Genomic DNA, 27,563 nt, shown 5'->3' on the forward strand with positions numbered 1-27,563 from the left:
TTTTGAAAGACAAGATCGATACCACATTATTTATTAAATATTTTAAAAATAAATTTTTATTATTCAAATTTATGTTGATGATATTATTTTTGATTTTATAAATTTATATTGATGATATTATTTTTGATTCTACAAATGAATTTTTGTGTGAGTCATTTGTGAGCCAAGAATTCAAAATGAGTTTAATGGAAGAATTAATATTTTTTTTAGGATTGTAAATTAAGTAACTAAGTGATAAAACTTTTGTTAATCAAACTAAGTATATTTTAGATTTACTAAAATGATTTCACTTGAATAATGCTAAAGTTATTAACATACCAATAAAAGCCTCATTAGTTATCTTATTGAGTGAGTCCAAGGAAAGCCTTATTAGTTATAATGACCTAAGTCAGATTCTCTCACAATTGAGTGATATTAGGAATTACAGGTTACACTTAGTTGGATCATTAAACTCTATATTATATTATAAGAGAAGAGGGATGATAGTCGACATCATATCGATCAGAGTTATCTTATTGAGTGAGTCTAAGGAAAACCTCATCATAATGACTTGAGTTAGATTCTCTCGTACAGAAGAAAAGTGTGATCATTGAAGGGTCATCTATGATATTTTGGTTCTAGGGTAATTCGAATGATCATATAAATAAGAATGTATATGCTCCCGATTCGAACCTAATTGTATAATGGTAAAGAATGAGAGAGAAGTATTCTTGATGATCAATCTATTTATATCAATTTAGATAATTAATTTAAAATGATAAAATTAATTTGATGTAGTTCGAATATGTCATATTTAGAATTAGAAAAAAAGTGTGTTTTGAGATAAAAATATGATATGAAAATCCAAAGATAGAACTAACACGTTCAATGATTTGGTTGGAGGTGGATCCTTCTAATTCAAAATCAATTTAGTTCATAACTTGCTACTTGTATGAATATTATAAAATTTACATCAAAGGCATGTTGGATAATGTTCTTGTATAGTGTTCAAGTGAGCATTTGTTCATTGGATAACAAAGACGAAAGGAGGAGGATTTGAACAAATTATAAGAGTCCAAATAATATAAAAAAAGTATGTTTTTAATATGTAGTATTCATTCTTAAATGGTTCAGCTCTAAAAAATTGAAGTGAACAAATATTTTTCTTTAATGTTATACACATCTCTAGTTGGTGTGTAACTATTTCTTAAGTGATTATAGTAAAATAACACAAAAGTTTCTCTATGTAGTATCAAGTAATATAATCAACGAGCATCAAATGTATGGACAAACAAAGGAACGATGGGTGTCCGTGTTTACATCACTCGTCCTCCTCACTTGAAAACGGATACAAATGTTGGCTGCTTCACGTTGAACTGTTGTCCGTAGTACGCCATTTTGTTTGCCGAGAGACTCCGAGACAACTCCTGAGAGCATCCTATGATCTTATCAACGACACGTTACAGTGTAAGGATTGCATACGACGATCTCCTCAAATTGCTTGAAATCTCGAGCAATAATTGATCACAAGAGGAGGAGGGGAGAGGAAACGGCATGACTGACGTGATGCTGATATAGCATATCACGTGATGTCCATGTTGTGGTTGTCAGATTTTATATGCCCAGGAAATGCCACGTAGCCGCCTCGTCATCGACAGTTCCCCTCACGTTAGAATCTTTTGCAGCGAGTGCCGTCACATGGCTCATCGTATGATCCATAAATGAGGTTTCGTTTACCTGCCACTTGATTGGACACTGTGACGGGCCCCACGAGGGCCATAAACATTTCTCACGGGGTTTAACGTCATAAAAGAATGACCCGAATTTATCTCCCAGTACTCGAGGACGACTCCCTTCCTCGTTCATGGAAACAAATAGATTCGAGAACCAAATTGGACTGCGGTGGCACATTTAGGGAGCACGGTGTCCTCATCTTCTTCCTACCACTTCACCACCCCATCCCCATCCCCATCCCCATCCTCATCCGTGCTTAATGCAACGTCGCCGACCTCCTAATTGATTGACCCTACTACTCCTCCGTCCTCATGGCCCGATTCCAGCGCCACTTTGGTGGCTTCCGCTCCTCGCTCCCCTCGCAGCAGCATTGCTCCTTCGCTTCCTCCTCCTCCTCCTCCTCCTCTGAAGAAGAAGATGATGATGATGAAGAGGAAGAGGAAGTGGATGAGCAAGAGGAGGAGTGCCCGATTTCTTCGCCTTTGATCGTGCCGGGACCGAAAGCAAAAGAGGGGGAGAGAAGGGAAAACCAGCGGCAGCACCAAATAGTGACGGTGCTGGTGGCGGCGCTGAGGAAGTCGCTAGTGATGTGCAGCGTAGCGTGCGGCCAGCGCGGCGCCTCCCCTGCTTCCATGGAGATCGGATGGCCCACCGACGTGCGCCACCGCGCGCACGTGACCTTCGACCGGTTCGATGGCTTCCTCGGCCTGCCTGCCGAGTTGGAGCCCGAGGTTCCCCCGAGGGTTCCCAGTGCCAGGTCTATCTCCTATCTCTTTCTTTGCCTTTTCCTCTTCTTTTGCTGTCGATCGTCTCCCTTTTTCATTCGGTTTGTTAATTGTCAATCATGATGTGGTTTGTATACGCGGTAATCGTTTAAGATTGTGGCATCACCATCTGTGTCTCTCACGAACACATCTTCGTTACTTGTTTGCATGATTCAGTAGCTAAATCTGTTGGAATCGTGGTAAAATGGGACTCAAATGGATTACAATGCCAGACACTCAAACAGGATTCATGTACCAGTAATTATTCCTCGCCATCACTATGCAGCTCTATTTGTTGCCGATTAATTCCTAAATGGTATCTTCTTCAATTTCCGTGCTTGACTCTGATGCCTATCCCAGTCAGCCACCATTTCATCTCAGTTTACTTTATCTCATGTAAGGAGATAGGGGTGTACTTTCTTGTATTTATATAAGGTGCTCGAGACAATGCGACACACCTGAATGCCTGAGGAGAGACTTAATTATTTGGAGGAATGGTTGGAGCTACTGAGAGCTCCTGTTTGGTGGGCAACACGATGATGACAAGAAGAGCTATAGATTAATTGAGTGAATCCCTTCCCTTTTTCACTTGTCTAATATTTCGACTGATTTCACTTTTATGAATTATCATGTAGCGTTTGAGCCATTAAGGACTCAAAACATTCATTCATCTAGGTGGTCTTTTTTATATAAAAGAGCTTTTAGTCCTCTTTGGGATAGCAGTATCATTTGAATCCTTCCTCTAGAAATTTGCACATAGTTTTTCCGATTGTATCTTGGGATAAATTTATCTGTATCTTGTATGAGAACCTGATTTTTATCCTGGGATAAATTTATCCTCCACTAGATAATTCACTTTTATGAATTATCGTGTAGCGTTTGAGCCATTAAGGACCCAAAAAATTCATTCATCTAGGTCGGTTTTATATAAAAGAGCTTTTAGTCCTCTTTGGAATAGCAGTATCATTTGAATCCTTCCTCCACTAGAAATTTGCACATAGTTTTTTCGATCGTATCTTGGGATAAATTTATCCCTATCTTGTATGAGAACCAGATTTTATCCTTGGAAAGCATCCAATATGCTTCCAGATTCTATATTTATAACTTTCTCTTCATGTTTCAATATATATATTTTTTATATTTCTTAATTAAATTTGATCTAGTTTAATGTAGGCTCTAACAATCTAATGAAAAATCTTGCATACCAAACTTTTAATTAAGAATATAACGAGGAGCTAACCTTCTTTAAAACAAATTAATCATAAAAACTGTTGTTATGTCCAATTGATTAATTGATTAATGTATTATTTAAAAAAATGAGGTTAGGTTTTGATCAAATTCTGCATGACACTTTGATAATTGTTCGTGCATTTAGTTAAACAAATTAAATTACTTTTATTGATAAATTAATATTGTTTCCACTAGATTTCTTCTTAAACAGAACCTGATATTTTTACTGTCTTTACTATTTTTTATAATAATCCTGAATTTTTTTGGGTAATATTGGTTCAAACTTTGTTTCAATAGTCAAATCTGAGAGATTTTGTTTTAATGAACTTTTTCTGTACTATGTTAACATTTTAATTAATTTTTAAAATTTTAAATTTCTAGATCTGAAGACTCCTAATACAAGTTTTGAAGATCTTTGATCTTTGGACAACTTCAAATTCGTAAACTATTTTAACAAAACTTCCTACAATCAAATTCCTAAACAAAACCATGCCATATTTCTATTTTCATTAAAAAAAATCAAACTTTTCTATTTCTAGAATAACCAATTTAAATATATCTAAGCTTGATAAAGTGAAACAAGAAAGCTTAAAATCCAATTTTGACCTTTTTCTTTAATGATACACATAAAAAAGAAATTTGAATAGAAAATTTATTCTATAAAGAAACTTCTTTACTAACAAATTAATTACTACCTGTTTTATAGAAGTCTGTTCTGAAAAAGGATATCTAATTTTGAACTATCATAAATATTTTTTAAAAAATAGTTTAATAATTTTATGTTTAAAAATATTAAGAAGTTTTAAAAATTTTGAAATTTAAAGTCAGAAAATTCTAGACATCCATTTAATAATAATAATTCTGATTTTTCTTTTCCTTTAATTTTAATTTTTTTGAAAAATATTAAATATTTAAATAAGTTTTAATTGATATAAGAAAGAAATTATTTTTGATATATTGTGTAATCTCTAATTCTAAAATAAATTTTTGCTTAAAGGAAAATTATTTTCGGATTTAGTTTCCTATTTTTTGAATTTAAAATTTAACGATTTCATAACATTTAAAATTCAAAATTTTATAATTCTTGTATTAAAAATATTATCGTCTGTTTTCATTTTTTAAAAAATATCTTCTGTTAGAGACTTGTTTTGCTAACTTATATAATAATTTTATAAATTAATTTTGGTTTCTTGTCAAACAAACAATCTTGTACATGTTGTTTCATGTTCTAAATTGGACGTTTGATTCGATACTGTTCAAATTGATTAAGGTGATGTTTATTGTATAGTGGAAGTCATTAATGATATATTTCATTGCTCTTGTTGTTTGTATTATTTCCTTTATCTCAATTTTTAGTTCTACCGTGCACATTGTTTTTATCTTTGAGCAGTAGCAATAGAACCAATCATGCCTTTCCTGATTGAATAGCCATCATTTATTTGATTTTAACTGTAGAGATCATAATTAATCTAATAAGTCATCTCATCAAATGTTTTTTTTTTTCATAGTACGAGTATATTTGGAGTTTCTGTCGAATCTATGCAGTGCTCCTATGATAAAAGAGGAAACAGCGTTCCAACGATTCTACTGTCAATGCAAAGGCATTTGTATTTACAAGGAGGTCTACAGGTTAGCTCATTCTTGCATATATATATATATATATATATATATATATATATATATATATATATATATATGTATATGTACATGTACATGTACATGTATATATAAATATATATAAATATATATAAATATATATTTATGTATGTATGTATGTATGTATGTATGTATGTATGTATGTATGTATGTATGTTAGTATGTATATATTGGATACATATTCATCCATAGAATTCCTTATTTTCTTGAAGGTGGAAGGAATTTTCAGAATTAATGCTGAGAATAGCCAAGAAGTGTTTCTCAGAGAACAACTGAATAGAGGAATTGTACTACATGGAACTGATCTGCATTGTCTAGCAGGATTGATAAAGGTGTTATAAACATCCAACTTTATTAAAGAATTGAGTTTTTAGTTAAGCTATCTTTGATTTGCTAAGCATCTCCTGATTTAAGATCATTCATTTTGTGAACACAAATATACATTCTTTTGTACTGGGGGTGTTCTGAAGTAGAGTTAAGCGTTAAGATCGATTTCTTGCACTTTCTCAAAATAAAGAATATAGATTGATTCAAAAGAAGTGAATTTCCTGTTTCAGAAACTTTTTCAATTTCTAGAATGTTCTTGTTCTCCTTGAGTCAAGGTTCACAATTTCATGTATCAAGACTATACCAATCAGGGTTTGGACTAGTACCTATAAGTCCGTGGCAATGTACCAACACTCGATATGCTGGTATCTACCAAGTTTCAAAGACAACCTAAAAAGGTTGAAAAAAGAAACTATATAGGTATCGAGTGGTCTTGTACCAACCATATACTAGGCATACCATGTGGTATAGGTCTGGTACCAGACATACCACTCTGTTTACCATGGTCCGTACACCAGTAACATGTCAGACCAGGAAATACCATTTGTACTATCGGTGGTATTGCAAACATTACTTTGAACAACTCTTCTTATTGCAAATACTTATGCCAATGATTATATATTAATATTCCATGAGCCTACAAATTTCTGTTTGTTCCATTCAAACCCAGTGATAGTACTCTTCTGCATCAAGTCTAAAAATGTTCAATTTTATTATCTTTATTTATCTAAAAGTTAGTCTAACATAAATTTTTTTCAACTACCTATTTCAAACCTTGAAGGAGACTCCAATATGTACATGATAGTATTTGTGTATTTTTCTACTGTTGCATGGATGTTTAAGAAGTTGCTATATCTCTATTTTCTTACTCTTTGCTTGATTTCTAATAACCTCCTTACACATCAGAATTTGGCACTAAACATGATCAAAAGACTTCAATTCTTATAGTAAATGAGGAATAAGAGACAATCAATGCATAGAGCCATTGGATCTACCAATCTTAGATTACAGAATTAAGAAAACAAAAATGTTGTGCAGATGAAATTTAATTCTGTTTGCGATTGAAAAATTCAAATGTATTTTGGTTCTTTTTGAACAATTCATTTAGTATTTAGCTGATCAGAAGTTCTTTTGCTGCTGTAGGCATGGTTTAGAGAGTTACCCAGAGGAGTACTCGACTCACTGACACCAGATCAGGTGATGCACTGCAACACTGAAGAAGTGTGCTCTGAAATTGCAAGGATGCTACCACCAACTGAAGCAGCATTGCTTGACTGGGCCATTAATTTGATGGCAGATGTTGTGGAGCATGAACACTACAATAAGATGAATGCTCGAAATATTGCAATGGTTTTTGCACCTAACATGACTCAGGTTACCAGAGCTGAGTACTGTTCACGCAGAGTGAATCTATACTAAGGACTTTTTCATGTCTATTTTTCAGATGGCTGATCCATTAACTGAACTGATCCATGCTGTCCAAGTGATGAACTTCCTCAAGACATTGATCATAAAGACGCTGCGAGAAAGAGAAGAGGCATCTTTTGCGGCCATCGCATTCAGTTCGTACTCTGAATCTCCAAGTGACAAGGATGAAGCAACATTATCTAAACCTTCAGAAAAATATGCTCTGTGCACCAATGAGAAAATTCTAGGCATCTATGCCCTTGATAAAGTCGCTATAGGCAAACTCTTGTTCAATGGTGAACCATCATTGGGTAGCAGTGAAGGCAGCTTTGAGCCTAAAATTGAAATGACAAATGAATTAGATGCCACAAGAGATGAGTGTCAGTGTGGATATGTATATGGGGATGTGGAAAGTATGATGGATAGGGTGAGTTTTAGGAAGGTAGTGAGGAAGTTTTGCAGTCGCCCTATTTTTCAACTAAGTAGGTGCCCTAAGAAGCAGGCAAAGCTTGTAAATTTGGATGAAGGAAGAGAAGCTTGGACGTGATATGCTTTGTATGACATGCAGAATATGTATCTTTGGGCCATTTATGTACTTCAATGTGTATTCAAAAATTTAGGAGATGGTAGCTTCTTCTTGTTCATAGCTTCAGCTTGGTAATAAGCAGAGTAAAAGTAATGCAGCAGGAAATGCTCAGCATCAACATAGTAGTAGTAGCTACAGATAGGGTTTCATGCTTCTGATTTAGTGGGATGACACCTGATTACATTCGACAACATTCGATAAAATAAAGACAAATAATTAAAGATACAAGCCTGAAATATTTTATATCCAATTCAACTAATTTGAAGGTGATGTATAGTGCAGCATTACCTACACTGAACTGGTTCTGACAGGAGACAACATCTCAGTGATATAAATGGAGCTAAGGTTTGACCTTCCTGGCGAAGCAGAGAGATCAGAGCAGAGAAATGCTAGTAAATGAATTGATGGAGAATGGGTTACATGAATCCAGAGAACGGACTCTTGCCTGGGCCATGCTTCATCACTCTCCGTCCCCTCCCTCTACCTGAGAAGACGGGAGAATAGAATCACAAAGTACATCTCACACAAATATTGTTTCTTCAGCCGTTCATATGCTTTTATCTCACACAAAGTACATCTCTAATGCAATTCATCTTCATTCAAACTTATAAGGGCTTAATCCCTTTACTTTTTTTTTATCAATTTATTTCATTCAAATCAAATCTTGCCTGCTCATATCTCATCTTAAAATTTTAAAAAGATATAATGAGATTCGATAAACTTTAGAGATAGAATTACATTAATAATCAAACACTTGTATCTCATCCTCTTTTGCCTCTATCCTATCTCACTCTTTTTCTTTTGATTTTGAGCATTAAATTGCCCCTTATTCATAAAGGGCTTAAGATTCAACAAAACAAATGACTAATAAAAGCCTTAGGACTATAACTAAAACTAAAGACTCTTAGGTCAATGATATATATGTAAACATGAAGTCCAATTAGATCTACTTTAACACTTTAAAGTATTTATTCTTCTCCCCAATATAACATGTATATATCTTCAGATCAAGCCATTCTATAGCGTAGCTCATAGATGTTGAGTCATATGATCATGAATTATGGATCCATAAATAGCATAGTTTATGGATGGATCTCTATATCAATAAAGATTCATATAACATCTCAAATAGTTCAAATTTTACGATTTTATTAGTGTGGATTTACAAATCCTTCATACACGAAGCAGCCCGGTAACTCTACGATTTAATGAACATCGAGTAATTATAATGCTAACAACAACAACATGTCGCAATTGAATGCACACATTCAATGAACTGCATCACAATAGGAAATCTTAGCTACTCGTAGATAACTGATGTGGACTTGAGCTTTTACTTCTTCCTCTACATTTCAGTAGTGCCCCTTTGTCCTTGTTACTGCAATAATGTCCACTTCTTATCCATTGTCTCTTAGTAAGCAATTCAATAGAGGGGGAAATAATTCACAGCCTCTTTTTTTTACCTGTGACAACCTCTCGTTATTGATAATTTCTTAAAGAATAATAAAATATTATTTTAATATTTATAGCTCTAAATTTTATTTTACTTTTCTTTTCTTCTTCACGTCCCTTATTTCATCTTCATTGTCGATGTCCCTATGCTCCATTTGCGGGTCACAAAATGAGATTACAAATAGTAATTATCAAAAAAGGATAATAGAGAAGAAAGAACAAGTCCACATTTGTGGCAATTTAAGTATCCTAGAATTATTCTGTAATTATTCATTCCCGAATAAGGCAAAACTAAGATAATTCCTCACGGTTTAAAGTGGTCGGGCTAGTAAAGACTACTGATTAACCTTAGGAGATGACATCCACTGTGGTGGGCTAAAGAGGACTTGATGATGTTTGGTCTTGTATTAGTTGAAGAGCGTCGAGTCAAGGCTTCTTTGAGCCGATAGCGATTTCAGTGATCTTGCCTTTTTTAGGTACATCCCCATAAGAAAGTTAAGAGAGTTTGTACTGGTAAAGATTAGTGACCAACTTTATGAGATGACACCTATCCGAGTGCTCAAAATGGGGATTCTAATAAGATTACATTCAGCATTCAGAGCGACATATGCATCCATCTCGGCGCTCGAACTGACGTTGATTCCCAAAGTATGAGACTACGGTAAGATCACATTTAGTTATATTGGTTGAAGAATTGGAGTCATGACTTACTGCAATCACGACGGGCCGTCGTTTTCTTTGTATCTTCTTCCCAATCACGTGGCTTGCAGGAGGTTCCAATCCACAGTCTGCACAAAACACGGCAAAGCACAAGAATGGAAGTGTTCAGCTTGGGAGTTCAACCACCACCTACCCAGTTTCCTTGTTCGACGATGGACTTTAATGAAAGACATCGTCTCATGAATCTCCCTCTCACTCTCCACATACGTCCATTTACTTCCCAAATCATTGATATCCATATTCTCCGTCAATCCCCACCCCATTCTCTGCGTGGTTTGGCCCGTTGGAATGGTTGCGATCGCCCATTTCCGAGGACATCAAGCAGGCTTCTTTGGCTGCAGTTCTTCTCTGTCTCCTACCCTTTGCTGAGAGTTGCCATCATCAAGGAGTATAGTGCTCTGTTTTGGACGGCCGAGCTCATCACTGTAACTGGAAGATTAGCAGCTCTTGATTCGGTCATGGGCAGCGGAGCCGTGAGGACGGCGTTGGTGGTGGCGGGGCGGGTGGCCAACGACGTGCTCAGCTTCGTTGTCTTTACTCTGCTGGACGTGGTGGACGTGCTCCTCTGCTTCTTCTACAAGCTGGCGGATTATGCGCTGGAGGCGCAGTGGAAGCCCTGCTACTGCTCCTCCTCGCCGGGTGGAATCATCTCTGGCAGTAGCAAGATCTTCGTCGTCTCCATGATCTCCTCCACCAAGCTCCATCTCGAGGACATCTCCGATACTCTCTACTCCCGCCCTTCCTTCCTCTCCGAAACCTCCAAGACTGTCCTCGACGAGCTCCGCAGGCGAAAACTCATCCGGTGGCGGCGCAGCACGTCGCCGTCCTCTGTAACCGCCGCCACCACTGTCACCGTCAACTCCACCATAATCCAGATGCTACAGGGGAAGATGGGCAGCAAGAAGTCGCACCCCGTCCGCTCCTGGTCCGACTGTCCATGCGACAGCTGCTCCCCGTCCGGCTCGCGCGACACTCTCTTCGTCCATGCCGAATGCCCCAAAGGTTAGCCTTGAACCAGAGTTCCACAGTAGGTAAATCTAACGTGACGGTCATATGATAAGCAATGCGGCTTAGATGGAAGCATGGCAGAGGAGGACGTGCTGTTCATCCATGGATTCATATCCTCATCAGCATTCTGGACGGAGACGGTGTTCCCCAACTTCGGCGACGAGGCCCGGGCGAGGTATCGCCTGCTCGCGGTGGATCTGCTGGGGTTCGGCAAGAGCCCCAAGCCGGTGGACTCGCTGTACACGTTAAGAGAGCACGTCGAGACCATCGAGAAGTCCGTCCTGGAGTGCTACAACGTCAAGTCCTTCCACCTCGTAGCACATTCTCTGGGCTCTCTCCTCGCGCTCGCCCTCGCCGTCAAGCACCCCGGCGCGGTCAAATCCCTCACCATCCTCGCGCCGGTAACCCAGCCGACGTCTCTGCTAGCTATATTTCATCTCGTTCTTTGGTGTTCTCTTGTTGATCATCGAGCATCGGCAGCCGTACTTCCCGGTGCCGAAGGGGGAGCAGGGGACGCAATACGTCCTGCGGCGAGTGGCGCCGCGACGGGTGTGGCCACCGATCACATTCGGCTCGTCGGTGATCTGCTGGTACGAGCACATCAGCCGCACGGTGTGCCTCATCCTGTGCAAGCACCACCGCCTGTGGGAGCGTATCTTCAAGTTCGCAACACGTAACAGGTAGTTGACTATACACCAAGTTGCTCGATCCCATAATAATACTCGTGAGATGTAGAGAGGATGTCCACCGAAAACATGTTTGGCGTCGTCCCATGGACTGAATCATACAATAATACACGAAGACTTGGATGAGGATGACCTAAGAATGCCGCTAACTTAAGGGAACCACCATGGTTTCCTACGACGCCCCTGTTGGTATGAGTAGTTCACCGTCTCACCAGACACCGGTGAAGCGGCTGGTCCACCCACATCCACGAGTAAATGTGATGTACTGATCAGTAAATGTGGTGTGTTTAACTGGCAGGGTTAGGACGTACCTAATGGACGGCTTCTTCTGCCACGCTCACCACGCTTCGTGGCACACTCTCCACAACATCATCTGCGGCAGCGCCGGCAAGATGGAGGGGTACCTCGACGAGGTGAGGGACCGGCTAAGCTGCGACGTCGCGGTGTTCCATGGGAGAGACGACGAGCTCCTCCCGCTGGAGTGCAGCTACGCCGTCAAGTCCAAGATCCCGCGAGCTCGCGTTACGGTCGTCGACGACAAGGATCACATTACCATCGTTGTGGGCCGGCAGAAGGCCTTCGCCAGAGAGCTTGAGGAGATCTGGAGGAATGCCAAATCTAATTAAGAGCGTTACTATCAAAGAAGAAAAAATTAGGGAGAAAAAAGAAACTCGCCGCCAAAAAAAAAGGAAAAGGGAAACAGTTTGTATCCCTCAGGAGATATTTCCTCAGAGGAAAGGTGGGAAAAGTCTTCTATGCGTGTTTTTAAGGATTTGATATTATTTCCTTTATCAATAAAATTCATACAATTACCCACGCAGCCTTTTGTTCTTCAAAATTATTGGTGTAATTTTATATGGTGATACGAAATTTATATTGGATTTGAGACACGAATAAAGCACGGACTCGAGAGTGTGCATGGGTTTGCGAGCGTTGTCAGTGCCAAACTGGAGTTCCATAAAGTAGTCACCACGTCACGTGAATGGATTGTACTTCGTGTCAGACACAGTAACATCGCTGTAATAAATATAATAAATATTTATATATATTTATAATTATTATGAAACAATAAATCACACGTCCGTATACAGTAGTATCACATGACCGTAGTACCTCTTCCAATGGAGCGCTTCAGCATCTCCCGACGCCAAAGCACTCGATAGGATCGAGTTGGATGATGATATTGATACATCCGAGAAGAATATGAATCCATACGAACAAGAATATGGAATCGAGAAATTATGGGCAGTTTCATTCTGGTCTGTTGCCAATGTCTCACCACCTTCTGTGAAGAAGAACCCATCACTGTTCTCACCAACTAACACCCCAAATCCTTTTCTTGGAAAATAAAATAAGATTCATCTTATTAAGTAAGCACATGCAACTGCATAATATCCTTAATTACAAGCTTAAAACAGCACGGAATCACAATAATACCCTTAATTACAAAATATATTAACTATCCTGTTCTTCCTAACCCTTTCTATTTGCCCTCTTCAAGATATAACCATTTACTTATTCGGGTTATACTCATTAACATATGCCACTATCCTCCATACTAACTAACACCCAAATCCTATCAAACTTCATCAAATATGAGGCCCACTTCGGTGTCTGTCGGTACAGGCCCATATAAGCCCATGGCCAGGAGACAGACCGAACACGAACCCAAAACCAAAGCCCAATGATCATCAATGGTTGCATGATGCGTAATCGGGGATTTAGGGGCTCGCACGTAAATATGGCCGTCGGCTTCCGACCATTTTACCTTTAGTGGAATTCCTTTTCGACCTTTTCGTCTTCCCCCTTAGTTCTTCTTTCTTCCACCGTCCTGCGGGCCGAGAGGGGGAAGCTGGCTGCGCAGATCTGGAAGCGGCTGTTCCCGTCGGGAAGCGGCACGAGGAGGCTGCTGTTTTACGCCTCGGGGTCGGTGAGCCGCAGTTCGCCGCGGCGGGCGGCGGATCGCTTCGCCCGCATGGACTGCTGCCGCTCTGCCAACCCCTTCCGCCTCTGCTCGGCCCTCCGGGTGCTCGGCTCCTTCATGGTGTTTCTGGTGCTCGCCATCGTCACCCTCTCTTACTACGCGGTAGTCGTCGTCGCCTGGGGCCCGCGCCTCTCTCACGGCTTCCCCGTCTCTGTCCTTGCCTCTGTCATCATTGTCGTCTTCCATCTACTGGTACGCGGAATCCAAACTATACTCAATGTCCAATACCCTTGTAACCAATGTTGGGAGGAATTCTCTTACTTGTCATAACTCCTAATTGAAATTTTATCTGCCCAACGAACCAAAAGAAGAAATAGTAATTGTTGCAGGCGTGGATATTTGTGAAGCCGCCTCAAGATCAGATATTTCGAACAGAAAGGTAAAACTAATGGTGACTTTTTTGTAAGGCCCAACAATAGGCATAATCGATTGGGTTATTAGGTAAGGGCCTGAGAAAAGGACACAATGTAGATATGTTGCAGCTTAATAGTGCTCCTGCCTATGCTGTGCTAGTGAAGGTTTCCCCTTTTTGGTTTTCTTTGCAGAGGGGTCAAACGAGTCGATTCCTTTTCTCCTCACCTCCTCTTTATATGTCTAGTCCAGGTTGTTATTGAGCAGCAAAATGAGATGTGATGCTCTAACAGGATGCAGATTGAGGTGGTCTGACATTCAATTGTCTCTATGCAGATGACTGGCTTGTTTTAATGGAAGCTAATAACAAGAATACAGAGTGTTGTACCTGGTGAGATAGAATGGCTGGACTTTTGGGAGTTCAGAGACTGGAAGATTTTAAATTTTACACTTTGCTTTCAGTAGATTCCATTCCCCCAGTACAACCAATTGTTGGAATCAATTCTGATGGGGATCGTGAGCCTGTCTTATAAGTATGGAGCTGGATTTCTTATTAGAAATGAGCAGGGTCATATTGTTTGAGTTGGATATCATCACTTGGTTGTTCATTCTGTTAAATGTTAATAATATTAAATAATTCGGAGGTGCTTGGAGAGGGTAAGAAACAGCTATCTTTTTCATATTATGCTAGAGTAATTTGGATTGGACAAGTTTCAGAAACTATAATCTAGATGTCATGATGCTTAATCTCTAAATGTTGTCATGTGTTATACCGAGTATTGGTTAATCTGTGCTGAATTAATTGTATTTTGCTTGCTTTTGAAAGAGTTATGAAGACACAATGTGCTTTTGTAGAGAAGGTTTATGCCTCCAGTCAGGGATGTTGCAAGGGAATTAGTGATTAATGGGTACTTGGGGACCTCAGACATGCTTTTACTGAGAGGCTCTTCCTAAAGAAAAAGTAATTCAAGTATAAGTAGGAAATTGTAGAAATGCATAAGTGAGGTTATTTTATTGTAGGATTCGGCATTCTTAGCTAAAAGTTGCAGAATCAAGGGGTTACTGATGGATACTGTAGGTTCCATGTCTTGGAAGTTATATTATGATGTTATGCTGCATGTTCAATATTAAGGTTTCAGAAGGGAAGAGGTAGGCAGGTGGACATTTTCTTGTTATTATATGAACACGGTTTCCTCTAGACAAGCTTCATATTGTTGCATTAGAGTTCACTGATATGCTTCTAGATTTTTCAGAATTTATCTTTTTCTTTTTGCAAAAAGAAACATTAGTTAAGATTTAACAATTCTACCAAATGACCTATTGAGGTCGTTTTGGATAGTTACATACAGATCATGAGAGAAAAGGTCTTCCCATATGACAGAAAGCTTATCAGATCTGGAGTTTTTGGCAGCCCAGTGTGCTGCTAAATTACATTCTCTAAAGCCATGTAAAATGGCATGGGAATTAAGCTGTAACAATTGATGTTTGATGCCATTAACTGAATGCTTGATTAGCCATGGGGGTTGCTAGTTTGATTTGAGCAGGTTTACTAATGTGATGGAGTCTGTCTTAATTTGTAAATTGACGTAACTATTGTTGAGTGCATATTGGAGTCCCAATTCTACAGCTTTTGCTTCACACTGTAGTGCTGAGCTGCTGCATATATACTGAAGTCCAGCTGCTTTGCATCTTCCACGAGGGTCCCGGAGAATGAAGCCAGTTCCTCCATCTTGCAAAGAACAAGATCCATCAGTGTTTAATTTAAACTAGCCTACAGGAGATTTTTGCCATTGAAGATGTAGAGTTTTGGTTAGTATCGAGTCTTTAGACAGATGATCTGGCATAATAGCCAGTGTGAGCCAGAGCCTGAACCCCAACACACTTAATGGAAGGTGTTGAGTTATTAAAGAGGGCATTATTCCTTGATTTCCAAATGAACCATAGTTGGTTTGCAATGACTGCCTGTATTAACTTTCCCCATCCTGTGATTGTCCCTTCTTTCAGTCAATCACCCTGAAACCAGATAAGTTTATATTCAAAAGTGTATTGGAGATTGTTTTGCCACCAATACCATAATTGGTTGGAAAAGGAACGGGTAAAAAACAGATGTTCAATAGTATGAAAGGTCATATTGAAGTGGCGAAGTCTATCAGTAGTAGGTAGTCTTTGGTGAAGAAGTTTCCAATAGAAGAGGTGAATTCTAGGAATAACGGCCTAAGGGGAAGGCTACACAGATCACGCCAGCCATACCAACATTCTGAAGTATTTGTATTTAGGTTCTTTAGATGAATAAATGCACCCCTTGAAGTAGCTTTCCCAGAAGGGTGACCCTTCCATATCCAGGTGTCATCACTAGGAAACTTAGCAATCTCTACAGCTTTTATAGCATCCAAATCAGACATGCACATATCCAATAACAACTGGTATTTCTAGCTCCCAGATTGGATTAGCACATCAATCTTAGCATCTGTAGGCAGCACACTACAATTAATAAATGAAGGTTTGTATTGGAAATGTATATTATAAAGCCAAGGGTCTTGAGACAAAGATGTACTTGATCAACCTTAGCAGAATTTATCTTTTGCAACTGTGTGAATCTCTGTAAAATAAACATTGTCGAATGTGGTTGTTTCTACTGTCCTTTCACCTTGTGAATATTTAAAGTGTTTTTCTATTTACATGTTTACTTACACAAGTAACATTAAATGTTTCCTGTCATGTGCAAGATCATGATGGTGTTTTGTGTAGGATGACTTATTTTGAGTAATAGATAAATCTACTTGTCTTTGCTTAAACTTTGTTAAATTCAACTTATAATTGCTCATCTAGCTGTCATCATTATTGTGGATGCTATAACTGAAAAGGTTTGTTTGCAAATTATTCAAGACCGTGTTTTTCTCTGCAGCTTGCATTGTTAATATGGAGTTATTTTATGGTAGTTTTTCATGATCCTGGTGCTGTTCCTGCTAACTGGAGGCCTTTACTTGATGAAGAGGGTTTGGAAAGAACTGCTTCTGCAACACTGTCTGATTATATTGCTCCTGAAACAAGAGCTTCTACATCTTCCACTCCAGAGGGAATAGAAAGAAGACCACATACAGGATATTGCGCTCGTTGTCAAAATGGCAAACCTCCTCGTTGCCATCACTGTTCTGTTTGTATGTTAGTCTTGTTCTTGCTATTTGATTGTTCGTAGAACTAATTAGTTTTTGTTTTCCCAGCATTGTTTATCTTTGCGAGTACTTGCTTGAACTTTTTCTCAAAGTCCTCTTTTTATGCTATAAAAGATGAACTGCCAGTAAGAATTTGTCATTGCACTATATCAATCATTAATTATTTTTTCTTAATGTATAATTTAACAAATTATACTTAATATGCAGATTTTATATAACTTAATATCAGGTAGTTTGTTGGATATTAGTGATTGAGTAATAAAACAATGTTCAGTAATTGCTAGGAATTGCGGTTTCTGAATTTGGTCATAACATCTTCTTCAATGATGGACGGTTCTTCACTCATATTTTAAAACAGGCCTCTTGACTTCTGTGGTTGTTCATTTTCAGTCATCTGATTCTTGTAGGTCAAAGATGCGTGCTTAAGATGGATCATCATTGCGTATGGGTTGTTAATTGTGTAGGGGCTCGCAATTACAAATTCTTTCTCCTATTTCTGGTATGTCTAGTATTTTTCAATATGCATGTTCTACTACACATCAGGTCGTTAGATTTTGGATGATAAGTTCTGTCCATGCATTGCTTGAATTTTGAAGTTCAGTTTGTAAACAATGAATATGATTTAATGCATGACCAAGAACAACTCTACAAGATGGCATTTGAAAAGAATTTATGGTTTTGGGAAACTGAATATTATTATAGGATACGATGGAGTTGATACTTTGTGAAATAGAGATCTTTGAAAATTGCAATAATTTTTTAAGTCAAATGAAAAATAAATGATTGGTAAAATTTCATTTGTTATCATATTATGGGTTTTTATTAATAGATCTAAAAAATATTAGTATTTTTTACTTCATATTGTTTTGTGAGCTCTTTAATCTTTTTACTTAAAATTTGTTGTCTCAAATTAATGATTTTTTATTTTTATGAATTTAATAATTCTAGTTCCTTTTTATCCTAACCTGGACCTTGGATCCATATTGCTTGATCCAGTGATCTCATTTCTGATCTCAAATTATTTTGGATCACAAAATTTCAGTTTTAAGAGCTTGTATGCCTATAGACTTCAAAATGGAGCTTTCTACTGCCATAATGAGCCACGTGAGGTTGAAACAAGGATGCAAATGTTTCCAGCCTTTTTTGTACAATGCCAATAAGGCATGAAACAGGTAAAAAGACCTTCAACCTGAGATTTTGTAGGACAACGGCTGGAAACATTTGCATCCTTGTTTAAATTTGTACTAGTTGATATCGTTGAAAATTTTGTGGTGAATAGAAAACCTTGATTTGTCGCAGAGTAAGAACCAAAAATTAAAGTTTCTTTAGATTTGTCTAAAAATGCTGCTGCTGATTCATGAATCATTGGTTCGCTTGAGTAGGATGTCGTAATGTGCTAGCTTTTACTTTATGTGAAAGCTAATTACTGTTCAATTTTGTAAATTCTGATCTTCAATCCAGAATACAAATCGATCATACCATTCTGTCTTTCTACTTCAAAAAATTGTCCTAGAGATTAATTTAGTCATCTCCTTACCTATTCTGTGTAATTCTGTATTTGTATCTGTAAAATTTTAGTTTAGACATTTCTATTATGGAAATTTAGGTAGAATGTGTAGGAAGATGGAGACTGAATAACCAAATATGTGCACAGAGCTAACAGTTAAATCACTTGTCTGATGGACATTCACCAAAGACTTGATTTCCATGCTCAAGTATGAGGTTTCTAGGTGGAAGTGAAGCTAAATTGGTGACTTGATTTTTATCCAATAATTAGTTCAATTACATGGTATGATCCTGGAATTACAATTTGTTTAGACCTATCAGTTAATCCTTGATGATTTTCATTAACAACAAATGTGGGCACATACACATGCACAGAGGATCACATCTTCTGCTGCGCAAAAGGATGGAAGTCATATATGTGGTCATTCTTTGCAGTTTGTTTTATAGTCATTGTTCATTTTACAACTGGTTTACATGATTTCACTTGCTAATGATTATCTGCAACATTCAGTCAAGTAGCAAGCTTCTTCATTGTTGTAAATGTTTGCTGATGTTTATAAAAATGGTTATATGAATTTTTGTCCCTCAAAATGCACTTCTCTAAATTTTTAATCTCAGATATATACTTTCCTGGAGACGATTTTGGATACCTTTGTCTTGCTTCCAAATTTTGTCAAGTTCTTTGGTGATGCGAGGAAACATTCTAGTTCACCTGGCAATCTTGCGGTTACATTTCTAGCTTTTGGTAAGCTTTATTCCTACATCCAAAAAATAAGAGCTTACCTTTTATTCCAAGTTTTCCAGTGGTATATTTATTATGGCTGTTCTTTATTGCAGTTCTTAATTTAGCTTTTGCATTAAGCCTTCTCTGTTTCGTGGGCATGCACACATCTCTTGTCTTGAGCAATACTACCACGATAGAGGTAATATATGACTTTTGAGAGTGTATTTTGTTTCTCATTAGACTCTGAAATTGCTTATTACGCAAACTGGAATTTGCCTTTTGTTAGAAAAACACATTCAAACAGCTATTTTTAGGTGTTTAGGTGGTTATGAGTGTGGAAGCATATAGACTCATTTTCTTTTTATCCAAATACAATATGCATGCTTTAGGTTTATGAGAAGAAGAAGGCAGTTATCTGGAAGTATGACTTAGGAAAGAGGAAGAACTTCGAACAGGTACTTAATCATTTACCCTGACAGAGCATTTTTTTCATGATCTCATCTCTTTACTATATAATTTAGGTTTTCGGAACAAAGAAGTTGCTGTGGTTCCTCCCATTATTCTCAGCAGAAGATTTAGAAAAGATACCTGCACTAAAAGGCCTAGATTTTCCAACACGCTCAGATGTTGAGCTGTGAAGTATGGTGGATCTATGCAGTTTCTCCACCAGTCACACAGCTATCTTATGTCATTTGTGCCTTACAATGTAGATGTGTATGTTATGTATATTACTCGATTAACTTCGTTTTTTGGTTGATAAAAAGGCATAGTGATCAATAGGCAACCATCTGTCCATTTATTAACCTGGAATCTATATATATATATATATATAATATGAGAGTTAGAAAATTATATACTGAATTTTACAGATCCAATGAGAACCAATACTAATATGTGGAGTTTGGTTTAGGTATGTATTTATGTTTTATTATTATTATTTAATAAAACCAAATGAGTGTGAATACCAGATTGAGATTTTATTAATTTAGGAAGATGTCACATGTCCTATCTTGAATGCTGATAGCAAGGATTTGAGATCAAATCCTATCTATCTTGCTTATCCTTGCAGAAAAAGCCATACATCAAGACTTAACTGATAATTTAAAATTCATAATTGAACACGAAAATTAGATTATGGTTGTTTATGAATCTGTAGTGTTTCACATATACATGCAAACAGTTCTCGTGAGATATGAAGCTGTTTTATCCATCGGCCGTGACGGACGCTATGCTCGCAACACCACGACTAGCGTCGGCCACAAACCAAGTCGCAGACTATCGCATAAGCACAACAAATCGGTAAACTGTACACCAAGACAGTTCAAAGGAACCGCATGGAGAATAGAGAAAGATGTGATGATCTCCATAGTATTCGCAAAATTTGTTTTTTAGGGATCTTAACCTTTTCTATTCCTGTTTTTAGACAAAGTTGGACTAATCACAGAGGGCACAACAAGTTGGGGACTGAAATGTAACTTAGGATTGTAAAGGTACGTTTTTCTCTCCCCAAAATAATTCAAATTGATCTGTCAACTAGGTGAGATTTGCATCATACCCATACGTACTAGAGTAACAAAAGGATGATACATTCTAAATTGTAATATTTACTATTGAGTATCCAACATATACTCTCTCCCTCTACATTTGTTAGTTGTTAGGATCTAACATTTTGGGTGTGATAGATAGTTGATATGCATCCTGCATTACTTATTTTATGAATGCTTCGATTTGGGATGGGTACCACCATTGATGTGAAGTTTCTCTTGACAAGAGATTTTACTTATTTAACACATTGTATAACAACAGCCCACGCAAGAATGCAGGATCTGTGAAAATTTTGACCTTTTTCTTTATTGTTAATAAGTTGTTCTTTTACACAACTGTCATCACAATTTTTGTCCAACTTCAATTTGGTTTCAATTCATATGATATAGGAAAGCTATTGATGAAAAGCACTAAAAGCGGTTAATAAATTGATTTTGTCCTACTATCAAGTTGGATAATGTTATTGGTGTGGTGGTTGTAATTACCAAAGAAAAAGAGGCTATAGAGTCTAAAACAATCTGATATTATGTTTAGACACTTTCTGCAGTTCTGCCCATAAAACATTATTTAACTACTTTGATAACTTTGGTTCTAACACAGCTTTTTCTTTTCCTTTATGAATTTATTTAAATTTATTTATTTTACCTGTTTCTCTGAATCTATCTGTCGGATTTCTTGCTCATGAATCCTGCATGAAAATGAAATTAGGAATTGTATTAATTACATTTACCTCCTAATCTAGCGATTAGGAACCTGTTACATGATTGAATCAAAAATTTGTACCCTTGCCTGTTGATATTGAAAATATTTTATAGTATAAAATAATATTTGAATATTAATTATTATTTAATATTCCTTTAAAGTTTTATTTTCTTGATAGTAAATAATCAAAATAAGGGACATATTTTTCATAAAGCTTCAATATTAAAAATTTAAATAATTTTTAAAATATTTAATGTCACTGATAAAAAAAAATATTAATTTAAAATTTAAAATTAATACTTTATATTTATAACCACTTCATAGGTGAGATATCTAAATGAGAAGAGTCTTCAAAGGTGAGGAACCCTAACTTGATATGCCTAAGTGAAGAGAAAGCTTTCAAGAGTCACATATCATATTTTTCCATTCCTTGACTAGATTTGTCAATTTATTACTCAAACTAATTAAAAAATTAATCTAAGTTATGGTTTAGAAAATAGAGTTAGCATCCTCATTACTATCTTTTTATTTTTTTAATTGCTTTATCTAACATTATATATTATTTTTGCTCATCACATATTAATTTTATTTTTTTAGTTACTTGCATTGCTCATTTATTTTTTGAATAGTTCATTTACATTTATGAGTTTTTAGTTTTTATTATCAATTTTGTTTATTCATTTATGATATCTAAATATTTTAGTTATGCCCAAATTTGATATTCAGGAATGTGTGTCAAAAGCATCGCATGTAGCCTCATCAGTTGCCCTGAAACTTCTGTATTATTTTGATAATTTAGATATCTATTTATAGTGGTTTAATGTACCATCCCGAACCCCATAATGTTATACAAACTATGGAGGATCTAGATTAGGTTTTGTAATTGTGTTGGCTTACATAAATGTTAAACATGAAGCAAAACAAATCGCTTTTGAAGCCACTTGATTGCCACGTAGGTGGTGGTATAACTTCATCTTACGTGGAGATATATCGATCCAACATTTAGGTTCAACCTAGGTGGAGATATATATAACTTTGAAGAATTTTTGTCTTGGCTCAATCTATTGATGTGGTTGATGATTTATCTTGGCTCAATCCATTGATGTGGTTAATGATTTATCTTGGCTCAATCCATTGATGTGGTTTACGGTTTATCTTGGCTTAATCTAAGTTATATGTGAATTGGTATTGTATGAGCATATTTCATTCGTACATTAAGTATAATTTTTATAATTATAATATTATGATAGATAGGATAAGTATTCCGAATTCTCCTAATTAAATTTGGACTCAAATCTGAATCACGTTTATAATCTTACAATTGTTACAATTACCTACAAATGTATTAATTACAAAATTAATACCTACTACCTTGAACAAAATGAGAAAAAGATTAAGTTGGTCTCAACACTAAATACTTTTATGGAAAGAAGATTAATAAGAATGTTATATATCTTTCCCTTAAACTAATAACTTTAAGGGATAGTCTCAAACACTTACACCTACATCTAAGCCTTTGCATATTTTAAGATGTAGCCTTTTTCTTGTTGAACTCAAAGGCTCAGACTATTGCTTTTTGCCCTTGTAGTTAGAGAGGTTTGCCTTGAATCCTAGATCTAGTTATTCCACTTACCCTTTGCTTTGACCCAACACTTCAGATTAATTTGACGAACAGGGGTCTAAAGCTTGTTATACAAACACCTCAACTTGGATATATTTATTATCATTCAGTCCTATATAATGGCATCCTGTAACTCTAAACTGCTGAAAGCATTGTAGGTTCTAGAGTAAACGGTATCAACGTCCTAAAGTGTTTCAATTCAATTTCCATCTAGATAGAATACCCATTAGGCAGCTTAAGTTATCAGTGTATCTATGTGTCATATATAGCAAAACCTTCCTCTAATCTGCTAGCCAAGTTGGAGCCTTCTTGCCTAGAGGGCTATTGCTCCGACGACGTTGCCACCCTCACCTCCTCTTTTAGAAGGAGTCATCATCGGGTGTTTAATGGGATATTTATAGATCTTATGACCTACACATCCATAAGCAAAACAAACAAACAAACAGATACTTTTTATATGATAGTACTTGAAAATTATTCTTTTTGGATTTTCTGATCCAAACACCCATCCTAATGAATTATCCTCTCTTAAATGTCATGGAGTAATCATGTATCCTAAGAAATTGGTCAATTAACAAAGCAATATGACAAATCTTGACGTCGATGGGTGTAAGTGGGAGTGGGCGGCACGAGTATTGAAGTTTCATCTGTTCTGTATGACCAGGATAGATAATTTCGAAACTAGAAATAAAATCGACTGTTCCAAAATCATAACCACAGTAAAGCCTACTCATTACGCTGCGAACCACAGTAAGTAACTCGTCCAATAACATTCGTCTAAACATTAACACATAGGTTTGCTCGGAATACTTTTAAGAGTAATTACCGGGTTAATATTTTATTGAACGTTATAGAGAAATCTTAGATGATGCTTGCCCGTGAATTATTTGGAAGCAAAATATAGTAGTGCAAGTTGGCAGTCAGCATGCATGGCCAAGATTTTTCTGTTATACGTACATTCTTTTCGAATAAGGTCATCATCTTGTAAAGTTGATGTCAGTGTTGTCAGTTTCAATCGATTATTTCAAACCCCACCCCACCTGTCATATTTCTAATCTTTTGCATTATCATGTTTTTACATATATATATATATATATATATATATATATATATATATATATATATATATATATATATATATATATATATATATATATATATATATATATATATATACATATACATAAAATAACTACGTGAAAATATATCAAAATTAGGAAACGTCAGCAGCAGCAAAAGACGCTGAGAACCCAACGTGTTAATATGACTCTCCAATTAGCATCAGTGGCAGCAGCACCACCTAGCCTCACGACCGTCGTTTACTGTGGCCGATGGCGTCCACCTCCGCCAACCGAACCAAGACGACGACGCAGACGTGCTCCGCCTCCGCGGACGAGCCGGCGCACGAGGCAAAAGAACAGGCCAAGTCCTGGGCGGCACTGGCCGCCAGCTGCTGCCTTCTCATCGTCGGCATCGGCGGCGGCGCGCTGTTGACGTGGTGGGCTGTATCCTTCCACCACTCCAACGAGCGGCTGTGGATGGTGCCCGTCGGCCTGGTGTTGTTGGGCACGCCCCTCCTCGCGTGGCTATCCATCTTCGCCTCCGTCATCTGCAGGAGCTTCAAGCTGCTGTGGACGGAGCCGGCGGCGCCACCGTTGGACTTGGATCCAGAAAGATGATCAAGGGCAAAGAGGTGCAAGAAACTTCTTCATTCTCGCATGCTCCGTTTTCTGTTGTTGGCATACTTCCAACTTCTTAATGGTGAAGCATCTCAATCCTCAATCCCCATCATCTGAGAGATCAAAGTAGTCTGACAATAATGTCAAACACAAGCTATAGACTCCGTTTATGAGAACCACAAGAAACCACAAGCTATAATCCAAAAAATTTAAATGTCAAGAAACCACAAGAAAAGTAAAATAACAACTGATGATTGATAAGAAAAATAATATGCAACAGGGAAGGTAATCTTTAGAACTAGGAAGAATGCCATTTATCAAAGCTATAATTCACAGACTGCATGTCGAACATTCGAAAGAAAACAAAGATTTTACAAATAACTTTGACTAGCCATGTGTTTGAGTAATGCTTTAGCTAAATTGCATATTTATTATTTGAGAAAAAGGAATAGTATCATGCAAAATAGACACTGACGCTAGGGTTTTCTCTTACAAGAGGAGGGAGAAAATGGATGATTAGGATTGGTCTCCTAAGGTTTATAAAAAAATTAGAATAATATTTTATTGATAGGTAAAAATAAATAGATATTTCCATATTTACAGAGTTTCACCCTTAAGTCCGTTAAGACTTAGACTCTTGATAAATAAATAAATATCAAATAAACCTCTATCGAACTCTGATTGAGCTAGACAAACTCAATAACATATTATTCAAAGCTCAGAAAATAAAAAAATAATAACAATTCAGCTCTCTTCAAATCGGCCTTGTCCTCAAGGCTGAACAACATCAAATTTTAGAAGCTTCTCTTTCAACACTTTAGTTAGAGGATATCTGTTATGCATCACAACTCATTGATCAAGTATGATCTTCACTTCTTACTAGTGTGAGAAATAGGTTGACCTTTCGGTGTAGTAGTCATTGCAGTCTTTTGAAAAACCCTCTCCATCTAATGGCTAGTGGTAGTTGTGACCTTACTTCCACGTCTTCCCTTTAGGATCACATACTTTCCATTAATAAACAACTTCATGATTAATTTAGAAAAAATTCAAGAAACATCACATAGAGTTGATAGCTACTCAATTTCAAGTATCACTTTGAAGTATTACAAGGGTAGCAAAAAGAAATTCACAAGCAACTCTAGGCCTTGTATAATCAATTTTATCTTCGAACATTTGCTATTACAAATTAAAATACATCCATTAGCAACTTTTATTATAAATTTATCACAATCTTCAATGTGGCAGACCAATCGATCAGCAATCTTACCGTCCATAAAATTATTACTGTAACTAGTATTAATCAAAATTGGAATATACTGACATTCCAAAGTTCCTCCAACTTTCATAGTTTGCAAGATAGAGTAGCCAGCTAATGCATGCACTATATGTATGATAAGTCCAACATTTTTATTAGAATCCTTACTTTTATAATCGGAGTCCACGTTGTTAGCTTCCGGTTCTTCCCCAATTAGTTCAATCATCAAAAGTTGCCCTTATTTATATCAATGCGCCATACTCTACTTTTCATCATAGTGCAAGCATAAACTCTTTGTCGATCTTTCCTTGAGTTCTTTTCGAGTTAGTCTTGTTAGGGTTTCGGTTGGGAATAAATGGGGCCGGGAGCTTGCTGATCATTTATTTGTTGTCACTTCTGTTTCGACGATTTTTCCTGCTAATTTTTTCCTCATGCAAACATGCAAATGAGATTGTAGTTGTCATAGTGCGGTGTTGGTGAGCTTTGACTTCACACCGGATATTTGAATTAAGTTCTTCAATAAATGTTACCAATAATTATCGTTCAGACTAGTCTTTGTATTGATTTGATAATCATTCAAGTCTGCTTTGATATTCTAGCACTGTAGAAATCTAACGAATTTTAGTGAGCTACCCATCAATATTCTTATATTTAGATAATCCAAAGTGAACAAGAAGCCCTCTCTTAAATTGTTCTCAAGAGGGGATCTCATGATAAGTTTCGTATCAATCATACTATTATATTGTATCTCCATCTAGTTGGATTGAAGCTATTTCCACCTTAAATTATTTTAGAGTTATGTGAAAATGAAATTTTTTTTCTACCCTAGAGATCCAACTGGTCGGATTTCCATCTTCCAATCTTGGGAATTTCACCTTTATGCATAGGTAGCTTGTGTTCTATTCTTGGTTCCTTTTTCCTGCATCTCCAAATCGGTTCAAGGTAAGACTTAAACTTTTATCTTGTTGAAACTTGCTGAAGCTCTCCAATAGGCTCTTTTTTAAATCGTTAAGGATTTCTTGCAATCGGTTCTCAATTTTGATTTCAAAGGCTTCTATTTGGGCTTTCATTGAGTTGTCAATAGCTATTGCATAAGACTGTTAACCCTCATTTCTTGTTTCTAATATCTAGTCAAGGGCATCACACTGCCTATTCAATGCAACATTCAATGACGTCAGCCCGAGGCAGTGTTGAGGGTGTGGCTATGAGACAGTGATGGTAGCACGATTGGGAGTAATTACTAAGGCTGTCGTCGAGGCTGGGTGGTTGCTACCGAGGCTAGGAGGTTGCTACTACCGTGGGATGAGACACTAGGAGCAATGTTACTAAGGGCTAGGAGCAGCAATAACCAATTATCTATTTCTATCGCACTATGGAAGGAGATACTGGTGATTCCAAGGGATCGCGAGCAGTTGAGGACAAGGCTGTGGCAATTGCTATCAATTTCGATAGTGAAGAGGGGAGGAAACAACGG

At 37.0% G+C, this 27,563-nt stretch overlaps 3 protein-coding genes across 3 annotated transcripts; all 3 read left to right on the top strand.

Annotated features, from left to right (window-relative positions):
- Positions 1–1,852: 1,852 nt before the first annotated feature.
- Positions 1,853–7,692, top strand: LOC135674319 (rho GTPase-activating protein 3-like). The gene is made up of 5 exons (XM_065184058.1): positions 1,853–2,470; positions 5,216–5,336; positions 5,576–5,695; positions 6,834–7,064; positions 7,135–7,692. The coding sequence occupies exons 1-5, from the start codon at positions 2,025–2,027 to the stop codon at positions 7,642–7,644; spliced, it is 1,428 nt and encodes a 475-aa protein (XP_065040130.1). The 5' UTR covers positions 1,853–2,024; the 3' UTR covers positions 7,645–7,692.
- Positions 7,693–9,749: 2,057 nt separating this feature from the next.
- Positions 9,750–12,359, top strand: LOC103985690 (probable lysophospholipase BODYGUARD 1). The gene is made up of 4 exons (XM_009403473.3): positions 9,750–10,857; positions 10,930–11,264; positions 11,344–11,543; positions 11,848–12,359. The coding sequence occupies exons 1-4, from the start codon at positions 9,951–9,953 to the stop codon at positions 12,173–12,175; spliced, it is 1,770 nt and encodes a 589-aa protein (XP_009401748.3). The 5' UTR covers positions 9,750–9,950; the 3' UTR covers positions 12,176–12,359.
- Positions 12,360–13,350: 991 nt separating this feature from the next.
- Positions 13,351–20,090, top strand: LOC135674320 (probable protein S-acyltransferase 12). Its single transcript, XM_065184059.1, has 7 exons — positions 13,351–13,725; positions 16,790–17,042; positions 17,465–17,556; positions 19,182–19,308; positions 19,401–19,486; positions 19,677–19,742; positions 19,809–20,090. Exons 1-7 carry the CDS (start codon positions 13,525–13,527, stop codon positions 19,923–19,925), a joined length of 942 nt encoding a protein of 313 aa, XP_065040131.1. The 5' UTR covers positions 13,351–13,524; the 3' UTR covers positions 19,926–20,090.
- Positions 20,091–27,563: the final 7,473 nt, after the last annotated feature.

Source organism: Musa acuminata, chromosome BXJ1-5 (genome assembly GCF_036884655.1).
Source record: "Musa acuminata AAA Group cultivar baxijiao chromosome BXJ1-5, Cavendish_Baxijiao_AAA, whole genome shotgun sequence".
NCBI classification, from domain to species: domain Eukaryota; kingdom Viridiplantae; phylum Streptophyta; class Magnoliopsida; order Zingiberales; family Musaceae; genus Musa; species Musa acuminata.

Coding starts and splice junctions, on each gene's coding strand:
- LOC103985690 (XM_009403473.3), top strand. CDS start 9,951: ATGGAAGTGTTCAGCTTGGGAGTTCAACCACCACCTACCCAGTTTCCT. Junction 10,858..10,929: donor CCATGCCGAATGCCCCAAAG/GTTAGCCTTGAA, acceptor AATGCGGCTTAG/ATGGAAGCATGGCAGAGGAG. Junction 11,265..11,343: donor CCCTCACCATCCTCGCGCCG/GTAACCCAGCCG, acceptor GAGCATCGGCAG/CCGTACTTCCCGGTGCCGAA.
- LOC135674319 (XM_065184058.1), top strand. CDS start 2,025: ATGGCCCGATTCCAGCGCCACTTTGGTGGCTTCCGCTCCTCGCTCCCC. Junction 2,471..5,215: donor CCGAGGGTTCCCAGTGCCAG/GTCTATCTCCTA, acceptor TTTTTTTCATAG/TACGAGTATATTTGGAGTTT. Junction 7,065..7,134: donor TTGCACCTAACATGACTCAG/GTTACCAGAGCT, acceptor TCTATTTTTCAG/ATGGCTGATCCATTAACTGA.
- LOC135674320 (XM_065184059.1), top strand. CDS start 13,525: ATGGACTGCTGCCGCTCTGCCAACCCCTTCCGCCTCTGCTCGGCCCTC. Junction 17,557..19,181: donor AATTCTTTCTCCTATTTCTG/GTATGTCTAGTA, acceptor TTTTAATCTCAG/ATATATACTTTCCTGGAGAC. Junction 19,743..19,808: donor AGAGGAAGAACTTCGAACAG/GTACTTAATCAT, acceptor TATATAATTTAG/GTTTTCGGAACAAAGAAGTT.